Source organism: Nanorana parkeri, unplaced genomic scaffold (assembly GCF_000935625.1).
Source record: "Nanorana parkeri isolate BGI_ZX_2015 unplaced genomic scaffold, ASM93562v1 scaffold1279, whole genome shotgun sequence".
Taxonomy (NCBI): Eukaryota; Metazoa; Chordata; class Amphibia; order Anura; family Dicroglossidae; genus Nanorana; species Nanorana parkeri.
In genome coordinates, this window is record NW_017307547.1 from 76,272 (window position 1) to 76,634 (window position 363).

Here is a 363-nt window from a genome sequence, read left to right on the forward strand (position 1 = left end):
GGTGCGGGTCTCGTGCTGGGCCTGCCAGGACGGCGAGGAGCAGTTCTCGTTGTTGGTGTAGGTGTTGTGGTTGTGCACGTACTTCCCGGTCAGGATGGAGGAGCGGGACGGGCAGCACATGGGCGTGGTGACGAAGGCGTTGACGAAGTGCGTCCCGCCCTGTTCCATGATCCGCCTGGTCTTGTTCATCACCTGCATGGAGCCTGCAAGGCAAAAGGTCAAATGTCAGACACCCTCATCGTGCATCACTGATATTCAAACAGCAGTCTGGGGGCCACATCCTGCCGGGTCCCTGTCACTTCCTGTCAGCACTGAAAAAACTAACCTTGCAGAACACCACCACCCCCCCCCCCCCCCCCCCAC

General features: G+C 60.1%; 1 protein-coding gene across 1 annotated transcript in view; it reads right to left on the reverse strand.

Annotated features, from left to right (window-relative positions):
* Positions 1-363, reverse strand: part of SULF2 (sulfatase 2) — a 29,335-nt gene that overhangs the window by 26,824 nt on the left and 2,148 nt on the right. Inside the window, 1 exon segment of the mRNA XM_018569040.1 lies at positions 2-203. Within this exon segment, the coding sequence (XP_018424542.1) occupies positions 2-203 (202 nt within the window).